The sequence below is a fragment of the Otolemur garnettii genome, unplaced genomic scaffold (genome assembly GCF_000181295.1).
Source record: "Otolemur garnettii isolate 467f Iridium unplaced genomic scaffold, OtoGar3 scaffold00035, whole genome shotgun sequence".
Lineage (NCBI taxonomy): Eukaryota > Metazoa > Chordata > Mammalia > Primates > Galagidae > Otolemur > Otolemur garnettii.
The window spans coordinates 4,870,412-4,891,331 of record NW_003852430.1 but is presented as its reverse complement, the minus strand read 5'-3'; the positions used below and the strand labels follow the sequence as shown (position 1 = coordinate 4,891,331).

At 38.3% G+C, this 20,920-nt stretch overlaps 1 protein-coding gene across 8 annotated transcripts in view; it reads left to right on the top strand.

Moving 5' to 3' along the window:
• Positions 1-20,920, top strand: part of DST (dystonin) — a 480,961-nt gene that overhangs the window by 438,633 nt on the left and 21,408 nt on the right. For all 8 annotated transcript variants that reach the window (XM_012805072.2, XM_012805073.1, XM_012805074.1 and 5 more), the window contains 10 exons: positions 2,319-2,516; positions 2,864-2,992; positions 5,829-5,999; positions 7,198-7,353; positions 7,551-7,757; positions 10,875-10,994; positions 13,442-13,611; positions 14,866-15,025; positions 17,803-17,997; positions 18,511-18,639. In XM_012805072.2, coding sequence (XP_012660526.1) covers positions 2,319-2,516; positions 2,864-2,992; positions 5,829-5,999; positions 7,198-7,353; positions 7,551-7,757; positions 10,875-10,994; positions 13,442-13,611; positions 14,866-15,025; positions 17,803-17,997; positions 18,511-18,639 — 1,635 coding nt within the window. The remainder of the gene's footprint in view (positions 1-2,318; positions 2,517-2,863; positions 2,993-5,828; positions 6,000-7,197; positions 7,354-7,550; positions 7,758-10,874; positions 10,995-13,441; positions 13,612-14,865; positions 15,026-17,802; positions 17,998-18,510; positions 18,640-20,920) is intronic.

Genomic DNA, 20,920 nt, shown 5'->3' with positions numbered 1-20,920 from the left:
TTGTTGTCGTCGAGACAGAGTCTCACTATGTCACCTTTGGTAGAGTGCCGTGGCGTCACAGCTCACAGCAACTTCCAACTTTTGGGCTTAAGCAATTCTCTTGCCTCAGCCTCCCAAGTAGCTGGAACTACAGGCACCTGCCACAACGCCCGACTGTTTTTTAGTTGCAGTTGTCATTGTTGTTTAGCTGGCCCGGGCCGGGCTGGAACCCGCCAGCCTCGGTGTATGTGGCCAGCGCCCTACTCACTGAGCTAAGGGTGCCGAGCCTGACAATTCCTGACTGATCATTCCTTATCCCTTATCCCTTAGACTTGAATGAAAGGTTATGCGTGGTAGAGTTTACCCTGACGTTCAACATTGTTGGGTAGACTTTACCATTCACATTAATGGTTTTGTCTTCACAGTCCTGAATCTTAACCTTAAATAAAATCTCATGGATCATCAGAAATTGTTTGATTATTTTACCTGTTTATGAACATTTTTATAATAAATGGTAGCTTTTTTTAAAAAAGCACTTTAAGAGCATGACTTACAGTTTTTGACTCTTCTTGCTTTAGTTCTCCTTTTACACTTTTTCCAACAGTAATTGCCCTCTCATTTAAAATTTTCTTTCTCTCTTATCTGGTCTTGTCTGGTAGTCATTACCCAGCCATATTTGATTAAGCAATTAAGATTGATTTTGCATAATTAATGCTTACTTAGAAGCCTGTTTCATTATTTAATGTCTATATTATACCTTTGCTTAGAGCAAAAATGACTGGCGAGATTGATTCTGTATTAGAACAAAATATATTTATTCTCAGAGTGTGATTTCATGCCTGTATTTACATTTTTGTAAATCTAGCAATTGTCCTAAAAGTAGCGCCCAGCAGTGATAGGAGCTGTGCATGGTGGGGTAGAGGTAGAGAAGGGGGCACCTGATCCGGTTATTCTGGCAGGGGCTCAGTAGGGACCTGTTAATTTTGTTTATCTATGAGTAGTTAGAAATGGTTCCTTTTCTCTTTTCCTTACATTTGGCAAAGATCAAAGTTAGAGGACTTAGAATTCCCAGCAGAGTTACAGGAGGGGAGGGAACATTTCTAGCCATCTCCTTTTTTCTTTTGCTCCTAAGCTCAAAAGAGTAAGTTTTAGAGGATTATATCTTTCATTTCTTGACCACAAGAGTATTGAACTCTTTCATTTTGAGAGTGATTCCCACTGTTAACATATCAAAGTGTATGCTCTCCATAAGGATAACTTTTTACACAGTTGTCATAGCCTTTGAAAAACACTCCATCACCAGATGCCTCAGAAAACGAGTGAGTACAGTCAGAGGAACAGTGATGTCAGATGGCTACTGCTCTTCCCTGAAACCCCTCTGGTCTGGATTTGTCTCCAGAGGTGTGATGTCTTACACAGGATGGGAAACTCTTTTTCTTCACTGTTGCCGACCCTGAGTCAAGTTGTGTAGGGTGGGATTGTGATCCACTCTTGCCAACATTCGAGGGAGGTTTCTTCTGGCTTCCAAAAATGTAAACATAATCATCTTGGAAGGAAACTATAACTAAGGCTACATTTGTTTTTAAAAAGTGTAACTCTTTTCAGATAAGAAACAGAATTTTTTTTTTAGCTTTGGAGTTGCTTTATGCATTTATCACCATTGTTCCACCTTAGTGCGTTTAGGCATTATTAGTCTTTATTTCCACTGTATCACAGGAAGGCATTATTTGCTGAGATCTATAGTTAGCTTTTCATATGTGTACTTTCCAGTAAAAGAACAGCTGACCTTTGGAATGCTGGGCTTGAGTATACCCAATACACAGTGAAATCCTGGATTCCTTTCAACTTAGCAGTTAATTCTAGAGCAAGGAAAGGCATATTCTGTGGTTACTTTTTCCCTTTTCAGAATGCTGTTATAAAATATGGTACTACAATATAGCTGAGATTAGATAATTTTATATTTAAAATTCAATATATAGGAGTAAATATATCTTTGTGATTATTTCAATTCAAATGAGTTTGAAACAAATAAGAAATTGTAGAACCTTTTAATTATAATCTCTAGATCCTTGGTGTCATCAACTGCAAAATCATTCTGATGGGAATAATTAGCAAAGAGTTCTTACACAATCATTGAAGGGTGTGTTGGTAGACCCCAGGTATCCAGGAAAGTTACAGAGTTGAGAGAAAGAGGTTCATCACTTAAAAACCTAACATTAAACTTCTGTGCTTCTGGTGTTTTCATTTCAGAATGTTTCCGAACCAGAAAATAAAGCAGTTGCATTAAAAGTGATCACATGTTACAAAACAGCAAGCACGTGTTATCTTAATATTTTCAGGTGCTCCAAAATGATGTGTTAGCCCATCAGTCCACAGTGGAAGCCGTGAATAAAGCAGGAAATGATCTAATTGAATCAAGTGCAGGTGAAGAGGCGAGCAACCTTCAGAACAAGCTGGAGGTTTTAAATCAACGCTGGCAAAATGTTTTGGAAAAAACAGAACAAAGGAAGCAGCAACTGGATGGTGCCTTGCGCCAGGTGAATCAGAGAATAAATTCTGAAACTTTCTGTGGTGTTCAAGACCAAACTAGCACAAAATTCTTTGATTAGCTCACAGACCCTTTGTACCTTTAGGAGAGTGTAAAAATAAGTGGGATAAAGAACAGAGCAGAAGAGAGCGCAGCTCACTAGTTCTTAGCATAATGCTCTTATCTGCCAGAGCTCCCCCGATGGGGAAAGGCCAGGCAAATCCAGGGGTACCTGGCTGTTCTCAGGAATGCAAGAATGCATAGAGAGGCTTAGCAGGCTGGGATTGTTCCAGCCTTATTTTCTGCTTGGAACTGACAGTGTTGGTGGCCCCATCTTAAAACTTCTTATTACTTCAGGCCAAAGGGTTCCATGGTGAAATTGAGGACTTACAGCAATGGCTGACTGACACCGAGCGACATCTGTTGGCGTCCAAACCTCTGGGAGGTTTACCGGAAACCGCCAAGGAGCAGCTTAATGTCCATATGGTAAGGGTGATATTTCCTGCAGCTTTAGCCTCAGATTAACAAACTGACCATTTTGTGTGGGCCCTGGGGATACATTAATCATGGCAGAAGACTTTAAAGCAGAGGCGTCCAAGCTGGGGCCCCACGGGCCACATGCTGATTTTGTAAGGACTTTTTTTCCTTTATCTGTGGCATCAGATATCATGAAAACTATGCAGAGACTTTTTTTCTGATCAGCTTTCATTGGTGTTTGCGTATTTAATGTATGGCCCAAGACAACTCTTATTCGCAGTGTACAGCTGAGAAAAGAACAGTTGGTCACCCCTACTTTGAAGGATACACAGTTTTATGGCAGAAATCACCATGTACCCGTTAAACCAACAGCACTTATTGTTTAAATATTTAAAGCCAGGACCTGCTCTCGATCTCAAAGGTTAGCGTGTCAGTATATGAAAAGAAGTTTTAGCATGCTAGTCATTTTTTAGACACAGACCTTCCCTTACAAAATGATAATTGTGTAAATGTAAAAACTGTGCCTTGATGTGTAAAGAAAAATCTCCACACTAATCAGGATTGACTGAAAATTACTCTTTTAAGCATGATAAGCTCCCCGGGTTTCATGGCAGGCTGGACAATCTGTTCTGTTAGAGGAAAGTTCTTTGTTTTAATGGTGATAGAGCCTTATCTTCACATTCACATCCACACCTCGCTGGGTGGGAGGAGGAAGCTTCTGTTTAATTGTCCAATCCGGGACATTGTGCCTATCAGCTGTCCCCACCCTGAGTCTGTGGCGCTATCAACACAGAAGGAGGAGGAGGAAGAATGCTGAAACTTGAAACGTTGGCTTTCTTTCATAGACATACAAACTGACAAACGAAGACCACCTTTGATTTATTGGCATTTTCTATTCCCGTTTTGTTACAGTTCCGCTCTAGAAGTTCTCAAAGTAAAACCACGTTTCAGATTTTAAAAACGATTCTTCCAATTTTTATACTTAGGAATGTGCGTCAGACTTTTTTTTAAAAAAATATTTAAATACTGATCATTAGTATCTTTGAAAATAGAAGCACTTTAGAGATTTGGTAAAAGAAATGGGCCATTGTACATCAAAGTCTACGCTCCTTAGTAGATACTTTACGTTGTTGTGAGACTTAGTAAAACCGTACTTTTCTGGAAATAATTTTGAATTTGGTGATTTGGAAAGGAGGCAGCCATCTTCCAGATATTGTGAAGAGATAAAAGAGACTATAATACTAGTTGGTGTCTTATTCACTTCACAATTGCCAGGACAGTCAAAGTAAGTCCTGTTAATGCAGTATAGAAGTTTCCGTAAGTCTTTAAGGCATATTCATTGTTTCATAAAACTACTGTGTGTGTGGTTTTTATTGTTGGTGGTGGTTTTTCATGCCACAAGGGACCCTTTTGTTTCACTGGAAAGTTATCCACTGAAAGTACTTGTCTTCCTTTTCCATAAAACCCCAGAGACTCCCTTGATTTCCTGGAAGTACTTGCTTGCATAGCTTTTATAGTGTCCACTAATTATAAATTTTATGAACTGCTGAACAAATAGATACTAGGAATTATTCTCTAATGTAACATAAATTTTTTTTAATGTTAATTTAGAAGAGTATAAGAACTCGAAAACAGAAAGCTTCCCTTTAGAACGCTTTACTTTTAGACAAATATTAAGTAGCTTAATAGATTGGGGTAGGGTATTTAAAATGAATTTGTTATAACCCTGTGTAATTTAATGTCATAGAAATAATTCTGTAATTTAAAGAGTTATCCCTGTCTGTAACTGCTGTAAGTTAATGGGTTTTTGATTTTGGTTATACTAGAAATGAAGTATAAAACCCATAATATTGGTTTTCTGAGTTTTTACTGTATGTAAATGTTTTGCTTTAGAATTTAAAGCTTTTAGTAGATGATATTGCAAATATGTTCAGAAGGAGACTAGTTTTTAAATGAGGCTTAAGAAATTATCAAATTTCAATATGATAAAAACGTTCTAGAGTTAGTAGCAATATTGTAAAACTTTGTGAATAACCCAAAAAACAACAAATTGTACACTTTCAAACGGACTTCACATGGTTTAAAAAATTATGCTATGTGAGGTATATCTCAATTTTTAAAATCTATTAAAAAATGTGAGACATAGAATGTATAATCTTTTGGATGTATTACAATTTGACCCATATAACTGAGTAAATGGAATGAAACCAAGTCTTAGTCTTCTTTAGATTAAATGCAACAATGGTTTCATTGAACCAATTTCAAATGTGTTAATACTTTATTAAATTCTCTATGGAAGCTACCTACTAGATTCCACTTGGACACTTTAAAAAATGTTGTAAGTGAGAATAATTTTCACAGTACTGCAAGTTTGTCTCTTTTAATTCCAGTGTCTAAACCATTAAATGTCTCACCATCCTGGTTCTTTACTTTCTATCCATTGCATGTTTTTTGAGTATGGAATTAAAATAAATTACAGTCTTTGTATCATAATATGAGAACCCCTTACATTACAGACGCAGAAGTTGAGGCTCAGAGAGGTTCCTTGCCCCAGGTCACAGAGCTGAAGTTATGTACCGTCAGAGCTTTCTTAACAGCATTTAAACTGTTCCTTCAACCCCTGGTGTGCCAGAATGGGTTGATAATGATAGCACCATTTCTGAGGTTCTCACTACAGAGTGTGACTGTAGGTTTTGGTGTTGATCCGGTGCAGTCAGGGTTGCTCTGTGTGCCAAAGAAAGATGACTGTACAATGAGGGCTTGAGATTGATGACCTGGAGAAACAGAACTCTTAGATTTTTTTATTCTCTTAAAAGTGATATAACTTGGGGGTATCTCAATTTAGGAAATCTGTGCGGCCTTTGATGCTAAAGAAGAAACATACAAGAATCTGATGCAGAAAGGCCAGCAGATGCTTGCAAGATGCCCCAAATCTGCAGAGACAAATATCGACCAAGACATAAATAACTTGAAAGAGAAATGGGAATCAGTGGAAACTAAACTCAATGAAAGGAAAGTATGTGCTTTGATTAATATACTAGAACCAGTATTTTAGTTGTTTTGTTTTATGAATTGTGCCTTATTTTTGAAGGGAATGCTCAGGAGCATAACTTTTAATAATTTGTATGTGTGTTAAAATTGTTTATATACATGTGGAGGTTTTCTGGGGTCATTTGAAAAACAGTATTCTATTTTAACCCGAAAGAACAGTGGTAAAGGGATACTTTCAATATAGATAAAAATATACACGTATCATAGATCAAGTGTTTCAGGGATGAACCACTCAAATTCTGGGTTATTAAATAATCCTAACCACACTTATTAAACAAGGGGAGTGCTTGTAGAGGACAGGGAGGTCCTCCCTCTTCAAGGAAGAGAAAGGTGATCATATATATGTAGGCACTTACATAAAAAAACATGAAGCAGTGATTAAAATTCATGTTAAATTGTAAATATATTTTTGTCACTTTATTAAAAACCACAAGAATGATAACCTAAGAAATCTCAGTATTACTGTTTAATGGTATAAGAAAAATAAGAGGCTGGGACTATTGATTATGTGCCACTGTTCAAAGAGCATGAAATATATTTCACAGTATATTGACCCCCCAAATTAATTGTATGAATGCCAATTTTATTTTTACATATACTATTTAATAATTGTGTTCTTTGGCTCGGTGCCCATAGCATAGTGGTTATGGCGCCAGCCACATACACTGAAGGTGGCAGGTTCAAACCCGGCCCAGGTCAGCTAAACAACTGTAACCAAAAAAACAGCTGGGCATTGTGGCAGGCACCTATAGTCCCAGCTACTTGGGAGACTGAGGCAAGAGAATCGCATAAGCCCAAGAGTTGGAGGTTGCTGTGAGCTGTGATGCCATGGCACTCTACCGAGGGCAACATAATAAGACTCTGTCTAAAAAAAAAATTGTGTTCTTTGGTTAATTGCCTAAAAACATAATTTAGTGTATATTAAATTTTTTTTTTTTTTTTTTTTTTTTGGTTGCAAGGAGATACTTCTTACCAGACTTAAAGGGGTTTGGTTTACAAGTATTTTAGTGAAGGCTCATTACATTGATCAGATCTTTAGTTAATACAGATAGGCCTAAATCAAGTGGAGATAGGAAAGAAATCTTCCAGAGAATGGTTAAACTGAAATAAACAAAATAACCAAAACCCTTAAACATCAACTATTAGATAATCTGTCTTCACAGACTAAACTGGAAGAGGCCCTCAACTTGGCAATGGAGTTCCACAATTCTCTTCAAGACTTCATCAATTGGCTTACCCAGGCAGAACAGACCCTAAATGTAGCTTCTCGGCCAAGTCTTATCTTGGACACAGTCTTATTTCAAATCGATGAGCACAAGGTATGTACTGACTAAGTGGACGGCCTTCTCCTTCCAAACAGTCTGTTTTAATGTCAAAAGCATGCGCTTGGTAACTTGAAAACTATCTTTTGTCCTTTAAAACCGTTTTTTTTTAACTTTATGATACCAGAAGTATTTTTAAAGTTGATGCATTTTTCACTTGTTTCTACTCATGTCCTTTTTATTTTTTTGGAAAGGTCTTTGCCAATGAAGTAAATTCTCACCGTGAGCAGATAATAGAGCTGGACAAAACTGGAACTCACCTGAAATATTTCAGTCAGAAACAAGATGTTGTCCTAATTAAGAATCTACTTATCAGTGTCCAAAGTCGATGGGAAAAAGTGGTTCAACGGTTAGTAGAAAGAGGAAGATCTTTGGATGACGCGAGGAAGAGGGCCAAGCAGGTACGGATGCTTTATGAAAAGTCTCTGAACTTGGCAATACATCAGTTCTAGCTGTTGAAACACAGGTTATTAAAGTACTTTTATTGCAGATTGTATTAGGTGTAACAATTGTGACGTGGAGCCAAGGTGTTTATGTTCTAAAAGCGCTGGGGCCTGAGTTTGGATGCTGACATCACTTTTTGACCTGGCAGTGACTTCAGGGTCTGGGGACTGATTTGACAAGACTGATTATAGTTTGACTTCATAGGCCATTATCATTAAGGCCCCAAAAATAGCTCAGAATTTTTGTTACTGGGTTTGTTTTTCCTTTGTCTTTTCGACCTCCTCTCTCATCATACTTTATTATGTGCCTAGTTTTGTATAGTTCCTAATTCAAACTTTGTTCACAAACTGTCGGAGCTGAGAGGCAGATCTGGAGCCCCCAGACAGCTTTCTGCAAGGGAGCATTTTGTATGAGAGTCGGTTAGCACTCCCCACCAGTCTTGTTGACAAGCCTTCATTTCTCCTCAAGTATTTTGATACAGCTCCATCTCTCGTTGAAATTAACTGTATGACTCTTTTGGGTCTCTTTTATAAATTTAATCTTGAGAATTTCCTAATTCCCTTTCCTGGTGACTAATATCTGTTCCAGACTGAGAAGAGGTAAAATTATGTGTCTCTGTGTTTCTTTGTACCCTACAGAAGAGAGAGATGTACCCACTCTGGCGTGTATCTCATAAATGCATTTGATTTTCACGAGAAACTCAGTGTGATATTGCAGCAGGATTTTATAATTACTGAGCTGCATTTTTCTAGCCTTGGCATTTGGTTTTGCAGAGCTAGGCATGGCTGAGTAATGCAAAAGGTGTCGTGGAGTCAAGTGCTTCATACATTTAAAGCTATCAGTATAGAGTTTTAAAGGCCTTGGGAATGACACATTGTGTTGTTATAGGATGATATGCCGCATGTCCCTTGTTGAGTGGGAGGCATGAAATGTTCAGTGTTACCAGCAAGTCTCTGGGATAGAATCAGTCTCCAGTGTTTCTTTAACATGATATTTATTGTGAACCAGATATTTTTCTCTCCAGTGTGGTGCGGTGCCACCTTGTAGTACAGGCGTTTCTTGAGTTAGGAACATCTAATTCATAAAGGTTCCTTGGACACCAGTAGCTGGTTGCCCACCCTCTTCCTCCTTTCTCCATTTAATCAATTTAATTTTCTCATTTTGTTTAATTAACATTATAAATATTTTCTGCTGTTTTCAGTGCAAATGTTTACCATTCCCTCCAGGTATAAGACTTATAAATAGTTTTAGAAGTTAGGACCAATTGGCACCTGTAGCTCAGTCGGCAGGGTGCTGGCCACATACACTGAGGGGGACGGGTTTGAACCCGGCCCTGGCCAGCTTAAACAACAATGACAACTGTAACAAAAAAAATAGCCGGCTGTTGTGGCAGGCGCCTGTAGTCCCGGCTACGTGGGAGTCTGAGGCAAGAGACTCCCTTAAGCCCAAGGGTTTGTGGTTGCTGTGAGCTGTGACTGTGATGCCACGGCACTCTACCCAGGGCCACAGCTTGAGACTCTGTCTCAAAAACAAAGAAAATATAATAAAAAATAAAAGTTAGGACCAGCCTTAGAACCTGTGCATTTGTATCATTGAACTTACTATCAAATTATTTCATTCTATATTATTTGGAATCAAACTACCTAACTTCTTGCCTGAGCTCTTTCCTTAATTTACTTTTTCTTATTCTGATATCTCAGTTTTTGGCTCACGTATTGATCATGTTCTCTGACTTTGGGAATTCTTGTGCCTATCCCGGCCTCCATGTGTTCACGTTTAAATCGATTAGAATGTGACAGAGATGGGCAGGCTGAGCAGGTTTGTAATGAGCTGATGTTTAGTGAGTGGTTACAGCATTGGGACTGAATGTCCTTCGTCTGCTCTTACTGTTAGATGTCTTTTTGTTGTTTCACTATTAATCTGCTTTGGTTTTACAACAGAGTTTATTTTGATTGCTCGAGTTTTTGTTATGGATCTATTCACTTAAGTTTGTTGTGAGAAATAACTTATAACCAGTTTCATAATTATATCTAAAAATAGTACCCACTGGTTCATTATGATAAACAGAATAGAAACTGTGACTGAAATCAAATATACATAGCACTGGAATATGTGCAAGGAACTAGATCCTGGAACTCAGCTACTGTAGGTGTTTGTACCTATAAACCATTATGTGAAGCTTAAGCACTAATTTGAAGATTTTGATTGCAGCAAAAAAGATGTCGAAGTGTCTTTGTATTAAGGAGGAACAGAATGGGCCCTTTTGGTTCTTACTGCTTTTAAAACCTGATTTATGAGCTTTCCACTTCTGTCTCCTCCTTTTCACTCCTTTTTTGTTACCATAGGAATTAAACACTTGAGAAGTGAACTCAGATTTGTCAAGAGCCAGCAGTGGACCAGAAAGAAGAAAAAGAAGGACAAAACATTTTCTGAGAGTTTATATTAATTACTGGGTGAAAGGAAAGGAAGGAAGGAAAGGAAGGAAGTTCTCCCTAGAGCTTCTTTACTGTTTCTGGGCTCATTGCTATTTTTGTTACAGATGATGTGTTAAATGAATTGCAACAGTTGGCCATTAGGCACAACCACAAATACCAAGCATTATCAAAACATTTTATAATTTGCTGACAAAAGCATTACTTTTTTCTTCTTCCGCAGAAATTTTGAATTAACAATGTTTAACAATTTCATTAATAATAATCTCTGTTCCTGCTCGGTGCCTGTGGCTCAAGTGGCTAAGGCGCCAGCCACATACACCAAAGGTGATGGGTTCGAATCCAGCCTGGGCCCGCCAAACAATGAGGGTTGCAACCAAAAAATAGTTGGGCGCTGTGGTGGGCACCTGTAGTCCTAGCTATTTGGGAGGCTGAGGCAGGAGACTCGCTTGAGCCCAGGAGTTGGAGGGTTGCTGTGAGCTGTGATGCCACAGTACTCTACCCAAGGGAACAGCTTGAGGCTCTGTTTCAAAAATAATAATAATAATAATAATAATAGTAATCCCTGTTCTAAAAATATTCTGGATTGCAATATAATATGTTGGGAATTTGCAGGGGTAAAGATGTGAATTTCCTTTACAGTTCCATGAAGCCTGGAGCAAACTTATGGAATGGCTGGAAGAGTCAGAGAAGTCTTTGGATGCTGAACTGGAAATCGCCAACGATCCAGACAAAATAAAAACACAGCTTGCACAACATAAGGTGAGGCTACAATTTAAAAAACAATGCTGTCTTGTTATCTATTTTAAGATCATTTTCACATTCTCACTTGATCATGTGGGAGAAAAAGACGGTCCAGTGTGAACCTACATTAAGTTTAAAACCAATTGCCTTCCGTGTTGGTCAAGTCACAATAAAGTCTGTACTTTTCAGGGTAAATTATTAAAATAAAAACATATGAAATTAAAACTGGAAGTCCTGTACAATCTAAAACATGTAAGGATCAGTGTTTTGACCATTGCCATTTCAGTTTTTCGTGACAGCTGTCTTAAAATTTCTTTCACAGACCACAGGCCACCTTGAAGATAATTCTCTAGTAAAACCCAATATGGATTTTGCAATACAGGCTCTTTTAGACAGGGGAGTGATAAAAATTGATTTCCCATACCTAAGTTGCTATTTTATTTGTGTGTGTTTAAAATTCCACCCAGAGCATCAAAGACACATAGTCAGCAACTTCTCTCTGTAGACTGGAAAATCATGTAGAAACACTGTTTTGTTTTGTTTTTTAACACTTTCTAATTTTTATATTCCTTCTACATGGCATTCAAAGAGTAATCCCTCCCACCCTCTCCAACTCTTTTGAATCTGGGTCTTTTTCTAAAATTCTATTTGTGAAATGGCCATCAGCTATCAGGGTGAGGTCACATGGGTCAAGGTCAAGAGTGGTTCCTACTACCAGTTTTATAATTTCAGACATCTGCATATAGAGCAGTGCTTGAGACATGATAATTTTTAAAGGCTGGAAAAATTGGGGCACTGTCAGAAGAGTGATCATCATGGGAAAATTCTAGTGGTCCCCTTCACCCAGGTTGCTTGCCTCTTTTGGAGAGTCTGACCTTAGGAGGTTGTGACTGGGGACTGACGGGAAGAAACACAGAACCTCTGTTGCTTGGCTGGATGAGGGCCCGTCTGTCAGTGGCTTGTTCTGTGCCACATTGAACATTGGAAGTGCAGTGTCAGTAAACCGCATCTTAGTCCTACACCTCCGATGGAAAAATGACAGCTGCCTTCTCACAATAGAATGCATTACTTGAATTTGAACACACCTGTGTCATACAGTCGTAAGAAAGTGTATCACATATGAAGAGGCAGAGATTCCTGGAAATAAGAACGTCTACCCTCTTAGCTTCCCTTTTTGTCCTGTGACCTGTTGCCAGAGTCACCATTTCTCTGTGATACATATTCAGGTGTATGTGGAGATACATACACCAATTCAGGTGGTTCATTAAACCAATTTTCTATTCATCCTTTGAGTGCTGTTGTCTTTAAGAAGCCTCAACCTGTCTATATTCAGATATAACATTTACCTTTATTAGGTATCTGCTCTATGAAGAAAATCTGTGTCAGTGCCATGATTCTCAATTATTTAGAATAACTTGAAAAAAATAGTACTTACAGATAACAGTCTGTAGAAACAGTGTGATATTCAAATTGTGGTGTTTAGTACTTACAAATTTCCGGATGTAAATGCCTCCTATTACATGACAAAATGAATAATGTAGTCATATTAAAACACCACAAGCGTGTAGCTTTTAAAGACAGTAGAACCTGTAGTCCCAGCTACTTGGGAGGATGAGGTGGGAGGATCCCTGGAGCCCGGGAGTCGAAGTCCAGCTGGGCGACATTTCAAGACCTTATCTCTCTAAAACAAATAAAACTTATTAGGTAATTGTAATCTTGAGATTATTTTAGAAAATTATACATTTGGATAGCATTTTACTATCTGGGGTGATTGTGATGCGCTGTCAGGTTTGAGAATCAGGTTTGTATTAGTGTTTCCATGATACTTAATGAGTTTATAAGCTGCCCCTGAAGTTGACCTTTCTGTCTTCTGATCCTAGAGGTTGTTTCTTCAATAGCAGTTGTCTTTTTTCTGCTCTTTCTGTTAAATACTTACAAACACCTACTAGATGTAAGATGTTGATGAGAGGCCTACAAAGACAATGCCCTTTGCTCTGTAAAAGCTTATAGTGGAGCTGCCTGAAGGAATATGCAGACCCTCCTTGACTTCTGATATATTTGCATCCTGATAAGCCCATCATAAATTGAAAATATCATAAGTCAAAAACCCCTTTAACACACCTGTCTACTGAACGTCATAGCTTAGCCTAGCCTACCTTAAATGTGCCACAACACTTGCGTTAGCCAACACTAGGGAAAATCAGCTAACAAAAGGCCTGTTTTTATGATAACGTATCAACTGTCTTGTGTAATTCGCTGACTACTGTACTGAAGCACAGTTGCTACTGAATAAATGTCTACGCTTTTGTACTCTGTTAAAAGTCAAAAAATCTTAAGTCAAACCATCATAATTAAGTGAGGGACCATCTATAATTAATCTCCATTTATTAGCAGCGCCTCTTTTAATACCTTTTATCCATTAGTCCCGGGTACAAATGTACCTTATTTTCTTGTTAAATGTGTAGGAGTTTCAGAAGTCACTGGGCGCCAAGCACTCCGTCTACGACACCACCAACAGAACTGGACGCTCTCTGAAGGAGAGAACCTCCCTGGCTGATGACACCCTGAAGCTGGATGACATGCTGAGTGAGCTCAGAGACAAGTGGGACACCATCTGTGGGAAATCTGTGGAGAGGTGAAATTCCCCTTAAAGCATTTTGGTTACTCTGTAGATCTCTTTCCAAAATGTGGTAGTGGTGCTTTGCCGGGATATTTTAGGACCCTTAAACAGCTCCTTTGCCTGTGGAACTTCCACGTTTCCTCAGTGACACACTCACATAGCATTTGCCTTGAGAAGGCTTTGCTGTATTTTTTTATTTTTAACTTTTCATTGCTATCAAAAAGGGTATCATTCTCCAAGCCTCTGTCATCTCATACCAACTGCCTCTGACAAGGCTTCCCAGGTCTTCTTTTACCCCTCCTTTAACTTAATGTCCATGTGACCACCAGGATGGTTTTCTAAAAATGTAAATGGGATCTTATCATCTTTAGGGACTTACTATGGTCATGAAATAAAATGGAGGCTTCCTTACGTGCTGTGCGAGGATAGTATTAACCCGGCTCCAGCGTGTCTTTCTAACTTCCATCTACCCTTTTCTGATCAGCCTTTCTCACTGCACATCCATGAAACCCAACTTATTTTTTTAAAAACTAAGTATTTAAGTAAGTACAGTAGAAGTGAAAGAGTTTTGTAAATATTTTCAAATGTTCATTGATCCTTAGTCTTAATTGGCTCTTGTCAGCATCAAGATGAAGTATACTATTAGATTCCCTTCTAGGGAATTCAAAGTAGGTTTTTTTCCTGTTATTAAAAAAAAAAAATTGACTTCTCCAGTATCAGTGTCATACAAATGATTTCATTTATGACATTTTTGAAGAGACCAAAAATTATAGTCACGGTACCCATTTCAGTGAATGCCAGGGGTTTGAGACGGGGGCAGGGTGCGACTATAAAGAAATAGCAGGACGGAGATTTCGGTGAGGGCAGAGGAGACGTTCTGATCTTGGTTGTGGTGCTGGTTACGTGAATCTATGTAGGTTTTTAAATTCATAGAACTCTACATCGAAGAACGTCAACTGCTAATTTAAAACAAATTTGAAGAAAATATTTCAAAAATTAAAAAGGCCTGTTTTTATGAAGGAAGTTAAGAATCGTGATTTCCAAAGGCAGTGATAAGGGGGTTTTCCTGAACAGATGTTATGTATTTGAGGGATAAAAAAGAAGATTTGAGAAAAGTTATTGTATTTACTAAAGACAGCAAAGAAACAGCAATAAATGTCAATATATTGTTCTTCTTGATTACCACACAACCTTCATAAATGAATTTTAGATACATAAGTACAGTTTTTTGTGGCTCAGATCAATTTTTCTACCTTTTCTCCCCCCCAGACAAAACAAACTGGAGGAAGCTCTGCTGTTCTCTGGACAGTTCACAGACGCCCTGCAGGCCCTCATTGACTGGCTGTACAAAGTCGAACCCCAGCTGGCCGAAGACCAACCTGTCCACGGAGACATTGATTTAGTCATGAATCTGATCGATAATCACAAGGTATTGTTATCTGGATCGTTTTAGTTTATCTTGTTTGATTGTTTTGAGCATAGCAGGCAATATAAGCCATTCAAATTAGCCTTTTAAAATCAGGAGACTCTGTATCATACTACAGAACAGTCTGTATTGTTGGGATATGTTTTTCTTTTGAGCTGACTCAGGAAGCCAACTTTAAAGCCATGGGGGAAAACCACCTCAGTATCAGTGAAAGACCTTTGTTTTTAATTACCAATTGTAATTACCTTTTTAGAACTTGAAAAGCGATTTCGTCTAGGGTGCTTTAAAACGTGGATCAAGAATGGTTTAGTGTCTTTAGTTTTTCACTTAAACAATTACGTAATAAAATTTAAAATCATTCTTTCAGCGACCTGACACTGAGTCATTGCGTGACTGTCTAGATTTGTGACATGATGCCTGGAGGTCATGATCGGTTGTTTTTAAAAGGAAAAAAAAAAAAACTTATTAAGAAAAAAACTGTTTTAACCTTGCCGTAAATAGCTATTTATGAGTCAGCAGCATGCGCTATGAGAGATTTGATGATTATTTACCTCAAGAAAATTGGTTCCCTTGCACTCTCCTGATGTGCATGTGAACCTGTCATGCAAATCAGAGGTGTCCCACTAAGTGTAAGGTCCTAAATCAGTGGTTCTCAACCTTCCTAATGCCGCAGTGTATTTTCATTGTTAAAAAGGGGTCGCAACCCACAGGTTGAGAACCACTGTTCTAAACTGTGCTCTAACAATATAAAACAACTTAAAGAACTTGGGAAACAAGAAGCACAGTTCCAATGCAGAATGGTTGTATGAGAGTTGATTTTATTTATCAATATCGCACAGCACCCTACTTTTGAATTCATGATATATTTCCTTTCCGTCATTTTGGAGTTAAGAAAATCTGTTTTATTTAAAAATGTTCTCTGTGTACCGATTATGCTCTTTTGATCTTATCTGTTCTTTTTTAAATAGTTGGTCCTTTTGCCTATTTATCTAACCTTTCCTGTTTCTATTCTGTTATTATACCCATGAAAGAGTTTGTAAAACTTAAATATGAACAGAAAACGAAAGAATAAGTAGAGAGCATTGATCAGGCCTACAAAAATTAAATACTTTACAAATTATATTGCTTTGCTTATATTGAAACAAATGTTTTTTGCTTGATTAATACAAACTTTGCTGTTTCCTGGCATTCGTTCAGTGAGTAATGAATACTGTAATGTTACTTTTTACATAAATACCATTTTTGTAAGCTCACTGTCTAAATATTTACTGCCTTAGACACTTGCCAGATTTTTTATATATTGAAGGTCATCAAGAACGAATTAATCATTAAGCATTAGTAATGTAATCCGAAGACTCAAGCTCAAATATACAAAGTATAATGGAAAGTCTACTCAGAACTATTGGCCTAGTCCAATCATAAGTGGAATAATAACATACTATAAGTTCTGTACATGTGGTTGTATGTATGTGTACATGTGTATTAGCGTGTGTGTGTGTGCTTATCTATTTGCAGGTACATCTCATTTAACACTGTTAGAATGAAATAAAAAAATTTATCATTTTTGTGATGGGCTACCATTTGTGAATGATCTGAGTGTCAGAATAGAAACCTCTAGATAAAGCCAAATGGTTACATCAGTTTGTGATGATTTATTAAAATGAAGTTAATTTTATTATGGAGAGAATATTGGTTATTTGAAATACCTAGTTGCCCATCAGACACTTGGATCAAAAATGCAGAACCCTGGGCTCACTTCTTGGATTAAGTCTGTGGCCAAAAGAAGCCAATTTAATTCCAGGAATGTCAAAAAGTTCATTAATTAGACGGGGGGCGGGGGGGGGGAATGCTTTTACTCTGAGGTGACAGATAGGGATGTAAGACATTTGACATTGTAAGTTAGTGCCTAGGATGCTTATGAAAGACCAAGGCAGATACAGAAAAGAAGCACCATATGCCACATCCCTATGGGTTCCCTGCTGTGGTCTCTGAGACCCCCGTGGCAGACACGAGGATTACCAGTTCTCTGGTCATCTCTTAGATGTGTCTCTTAGTAGTGTGGTAGCCAGCACACACTCGGCACTCACACTCATGATTTGAGAGGGATTAGAACATCATATTAAAAAATCATAGGAAAGAATTTGATGCATTTTCTAAAATGAAATTGAAGTAAAGAAGGATAGCTGTCATTATTTAAATCCAATGTGTCATTAAAAAAGAAGGTAATTGGGCTGGGTGCAGTGGCTCATGCCTGTAATCCTAGCACTTTGGAAGGTCGGGGTGGGAGGATCACTCGAGGCCAGGAATTTGACACCAGCTTGAGTAAAATTATGAGACCCTCATCTCTACCATTAGCTAGGCATAGTTGGCACACACCTGTAGTCTCAGCTACTAAAGAGGCTGAAGTGGGAGGATGGCTTAAGCCCAGGAGTTTGAGGTTGCAATGACCTGTGATCACACCACTGCACTCTGTGTAGGCAATAGAATGAGACCCCTGTCTCCAAGAAAACCCCCAAAACAAAGTAATCACGTCTGGTTCCCTCTTGAGAATGTTATAAGACTAAACAAAGCTATCTAGGATTGCATTCTTGACAGGGCTCAAATAGGACCCCTGTGTCATCATTCCTTATCTTCTGAAGATTCTGCCAAAAATATGGTCATTAAAGTACAAGTTTTAAATGTAGGTGGATGATATATACACATCTGTATTTCAAACAGGATATTTTGCTGTTGTGGTTTGGTAATTAAAAATTAATTCTTAAAAAATATGGTCTTCTTAGGCCTTCCAGAAAGAGCTGGGGAAGAGGACCAGCAGCGTGCAGGCCTTGAAGCGCTCTGCCCGAGAGCTGATAGAAGGCAGCCGGGATGACTCCTCCTGGGTCAAGGTCCAGATGCAGGAGCTGAGCACACGCTGGGAGACCGTGTGCGCCCTTTCTATATCAAAGCAGACACGATTAGAAGCAGCCCTGCGCCAGGTAAGAGCCATACGCCTTAGAGCTGGGGGTAGTGGGAAAAGTCCAACCCCGACAAGAAGTTGCTATGAAGAACCGGGAGGCTCCTCATTTCTCAACCAGGACAGTGATGAAGGAGGAAATTCTGAGAGCATAATTGCCTTGGTTCTTCCCCTGCCTTCCCTCAAGAATTTAAATTACTCACAGAGGGAGAGTGTCTAATTTTCACATGAAAGTGCTGCTTGAGTAATTGTTCAGCTTGAAAGTAAGACGGGCTGCCATTCTTCTAAAATCAAGTTGTTATGACGGTGAATTTGTCTTCAGATAGGCATTTGATATGTAAGATGCTTTCTTACGTGTGTAAAATACATATATATTTATTTTTTTAGTGAGAGTAATAATGTATTATAATCATGTATTATAATCAGTTTAAATTTAAGACTTGTTTTGAGGGGATGCATCTGTACAGTTCTATACATTTTGCTAACAGGCATATTTGGGGTGTGTGTGTGTGTGTGTGTGTGTGTGAACCGGTAGGCAGAAGAATTTCACTCGGTGGTCCATGCCCTTCTGGAGTGGCTGGCGGAGGCGGAGCAGACCCTGCGTTTCCATGGCGTTCTCCCAGACGATGAGGATGCTCTCCGCACTCTGATTGATCAGCATAAGGTGAGTCATACATAAATAAAACGGCAAACAAGGAGGGTAAAATAGACTCGTGATGACAGATATCAACTGCGTAAATATTTCTCATCCTGAGAAGTAATGAAGCATTCTGGTACATTTCTAAATTTATATCTCTTCACCCTGCTCATATGTGTGTGTCCCCATGCAGAGAAGGTGTTATTCTTAAATTAGTCACTCTTTGTCCTATCTCTGGGAAGCACATAGATTTTCCCAGGGATGAATTTGGCGTCTGACCAAAACTGGTCAATTTTTTTACACTTTAATGTGATTTCCAAAATGGAACTTCCTTAATGAACATTTGGCATTTATAAAATTATACAGTGGAATTGTACATTAATAACTTTGACCTTTGTAAATAAGACAAGCAATTTAATAAGTATGCATATTTAAATTGTATTTTCAAGCCTCAGCTGCTTCTGTTTTTAATCAAGGGCTTTTAAAATTCTTTTTACAAGTAACCTGTGATATAAATTTTAAAAAATGAATTCCATAAATATAATGTTGAGCAACTAACCAAGTAAACCTCTGACTATTGAATTTTCAATTCAAGATCTTTCCTGTGGCAGTGCATGGAACTTGGGAAGACCCTTGAGAGAATGAACCAGATAGCTCTTCACAACAGATGTTTTTTAACCTTTGACTCAAAAGTCAGGAATTTGAAGTGGTAACATTCATTGTAGTGTTGACATCAGCATTTCTATTAACTTTAATGGATCTTTTTAACACCACTAAATAAGCCTGCCTGTCAAGGTCAAGTTGGAAATACATCATTAATTCCAGTGCAGCATGGATGACATCATCTATAGAAACTTTTTAGTTTAATTAATACCCTCTCTCAAAGATGGATTACCTAACCTATAGCAGTGAAATACTGCCTTGTCATTAAAAAAGTGACTTAAGCTTATAGAGTAGTATCCTCAGGAGTGAAATGCTATATGCACCATTTAAATTTGAAGCTAGAATGTAAGCATAGGACAATGACATCAAATTTATTGTCAATTTTAAATTCAGCTTAATAGTTTGAAAATCTAGTTTGTGCAGTGTTACTGTGGGCTATCAGCCCAGCTGGCATTCAGTTCCACTATACACCTGGGTTTAGCAGGTTCTCAGAGTAGCAGGAGGTGTCTGCCCAACAGTCCTTGAAGCCCATAGTGCGTCTCTAGCACCTTACAGAAAAGAGCCTATTTGTGGTATCCCGCCCTCACGGCAAGACCAGGGAACCTTCAGGAGGCCAGTATTCAGAGAAAGGGTAGCGGTTTTTACATCAAATTATTTTTATTATTTTTTATTTTACTTTATTTTATTTTTTTGAGAGAGTATCTCACTCTGGCACCCTGAGTAGAGTGCGATGGCATCATAGCTCACAGCAGTCTCCAGCGATCATGTTGCCTCAGTTTTTCTATCTTTAGTAGAGATGAGGTCTCGCTCTTGCTCAGGCTGATCTTGAACTCCTGAGCTCAAGCAATCCACCTGCCTGGGCCTCCCAGAGTGTTAAGATTATAGGCGTGAGCTACTGTGCCTGGCCAACAGATTATTTTTAAATAGTTTGAAATAGCGTTAAATTACCTGCAGTTTTATAAAGTGCTTCTCAGTAATAATACTTTGCAGTAACATTATTCATCTTTTTAGTTTCCTCTGCTTCTGTTCAGACATTCACCATTTGCCAATTAAAGAAAAACTGAATATTTAATTTCTCAGCAGCAGGACTAGAGACTTCTCAGTATAATCCAACTTCTAAAAATGTCCATCTTTCTCAAAAGTGCAAACCAGTACAGTAAGTAACATTCAGACTTGATTGGAAGAGTACAGAAGGGGGCAGGGAGTTCATGGTCCAGGCCACCAAATCCCAGGCATGACCCCTGCAAGCTTATTGGAAGGATAGGATTCATATCCATTATTGTCTGGGGAAACACAGCTCTCGGATTAATGTACATTTTTCTCTTCCCAATAAAAGTTTCTTTTTTTTTTAAATTTTTTTCATTTAAGTAGGTCTGTATTGGGGGAAATTAAAATGTTTTTAAAAGTTGGTTGTGATACTGAAAAAGGAGGTGATATTAAAAAACTAAATGGTTGTGGGATTGGAGGGATCAGTTCTGAGGTTTATCTTACAGGGGTACAAGTGAATCTTTCTAAGAGTAGAGTGTGAATGTTTTAAAACAATAACTGAGAAAATGACATGAAGGCTGTGTTGACCAGTTTGACGGAAGTATTTCGGATTGCTTGTGAAAACCCCACACTGTACCCTAGAAGTGCATTAATGTAC